A 1,816-nucleotide genomic window follows, 5' to 3' on the forward strand; every position below is an offset into this window, starting at 1 on the left:
TTAATCCCCAAAGTAGGGTTATATTGTACAGTTTTTAGAGAAAAGCCCACAATACTTGGGTCAACAAGTTTAGGAGACTACATTTATTGCCATTGCCTTAGATTGTAAACTGTCATGGTCAAAACATATAGATTCAATGGTTGCAAAGATGGGGAGAGGTCTAGCTGTAATAAAGAGATGCTCTGCTTTTTTGACACCACACTCCAAAAAGCAAGTTCTGCAGGCTCTAGTTTAGTCTAATCTTGATTAATGATCAGTCGTGTGGTCCAGTGCTGCAAGGAAAGACCTAGTTAAGCTGCAGCTTGCCCAGAACAGAGCGGCATGTTTTGCTTTTCATTGTAATCAGAGGGCTGATATAAAACTATGCATGCCAGTCTCTCTTGGCTAAGAGTTGTGGAGACTGACTGCATCACTTCTTTTTATAAGAAACATTAATGTGTTGAAAATCCCACATTGTTTGCATAGTCAACTTACACACAGCTCTGACACACACACTTATCCCACCAGACATGACACCAGGGGTCTTTTCATAGTCCCCAAATCCAGAACAAATTCAAGAAAACATACAATATTATATAGAGCCCTTATTGCATGGAACTTCCATCTCATATTGCTGAAATAACGCCTCTCCCCTATTTGACCTTGGTAGTTTGTATGTATGCAATGATATGTAGGCTACGTGTGCCTTAACAATGTATGTAGTTCTGTCCTTGAGCTGTTCTTGTCTAATGATGTTCTGTATTATGTAATTCTGTTTTATCGTTCATGTTGTGTGTGGACCCCAGGAAGAGTAGCTGCTGCTTTTGCAACAGGTAATGGGGATCCTAATAAAATACAAAATATCATGGTAATTGGCTTTGCCATGTACTACTTCACCTATGACCCCTGGATCGGCAAGCTGCTTTACCTGGAAGATTTCTTCGTCATGAAAGAGTACAGGGGGTTTGGTATCGGCTCAGAGATCCTCAAGCTCCTCAGTCATACGGCGGTCAAGTCTCGCTGCAGCAGCATGCACTTCATCGTCGCCGAGGGCAACCAGGCGTCGATAGAGTTCTACAAGCGTCGTGGCGCCGCCGACCTCTCTCTGGAGGAGGGATGGAGACTCTTCAAGATCGACAAGAGCTCCCTCCTCAAGATGTCATCCGGCCCCGAAGAGTGAGCTGGCCCAGAGACACAGAAAGATGGGGATTGGAATGAGAGACTTGGGGTCGATTTCAATTCAGTTAATTATTTGCCTGTCTCTCACTTCAGCAGTGGGGTGTGTGACTACTGACAAAATATTATTATTAGTAAAAAGGGGCATTAAACATTACTAATCACTTAATTTAGGGTTCATGAATACTTTTGTTTTAATAGATCAAGTATTTTATCTAAAGCCATCATTTTAGTAGTTGTAGTTTTTATTTTATTCTGCCAATCAACAAGCCTTAAAGCCTTTTGTGTAGGAATCATATCTAGAACCTGAAAGGGTGTAGCGTGCTGCTTTTCCTTATGGACCAACTTGTAAGTCGCTCTGGATAAGAGCGTCTGCTAAATGACTTAAATGTAAATGTAAATGTAAATGTAATCATCACTCAATAACTCTATTACCTTAGCAATTGGAATTTCTGAATTAATCTTTTATTTTTATTTATTTGTTACTACTTTCTTCTCACAAATGTTCCAATTACTTATCTACTTATTTCTAAAAATTTGAATATATATAAATATATTTATATCTTTCTACCAGTTCCCATACTAAACTTTCTACGCAGCATACACTACCATTCAGAAGTTTGGGGTCACTTAGAAATGTCCTTGTTTTTTAAAGAAAAGC

At 39.5% G+C, this 1,816-nt stretch overlaps 1 protein-coding gene across 1 annotated transcript; it reads left to right on the plus strand.

The window, feature by feature from the left end:
- Window positions 1-844: 844 nt before the first annotated feature.
- Window positions 845-1,367, plus strand: LOC124019388 (diamine acetyltransferase 1-like). Its single transcript, XM_046334704.1, has one exon. The coding sequence runs from the start codon at window positions 845-847 to the stop codon at window positions 1,157-1,159; it is 315 nt and encodes a 104-aa protein (XP_046190660.1). The 3' UTR covers window positions 1,160-1,367.
- The last annotated feature ends 449 nt before the right edge of the window (window positions 1,368-1,816 follow it).

The sequence above is a fragment of the Oncorhynchus gorbuscha genome, unplaced genomic scaffold (genome assembly GCF_021184085.1).
Source record: "Oncorhynchus gorbuscha isolate QuinsamMale2020 ecotype Even-year unplaced genomic scaffold, OgorEven_v1.0 Un_scaffold_898, whole genome shotgun sequence".
Lineage (NCBI taxonomy): Eukaryota > Metazoa > Chordata > Actinopteri > Salmoniformes > Salmonidae > Oncorhynchus > Oncorhynchus gorbuscha.

Coding starts and splice junctions, on each gene's coding strand:
- LOC124019388 (XM_046334704.1), top strand. CDS start 845: ATGGTAATTGGCTTTGCCATGTACTACTTCACCTATGACCCCTGGATC.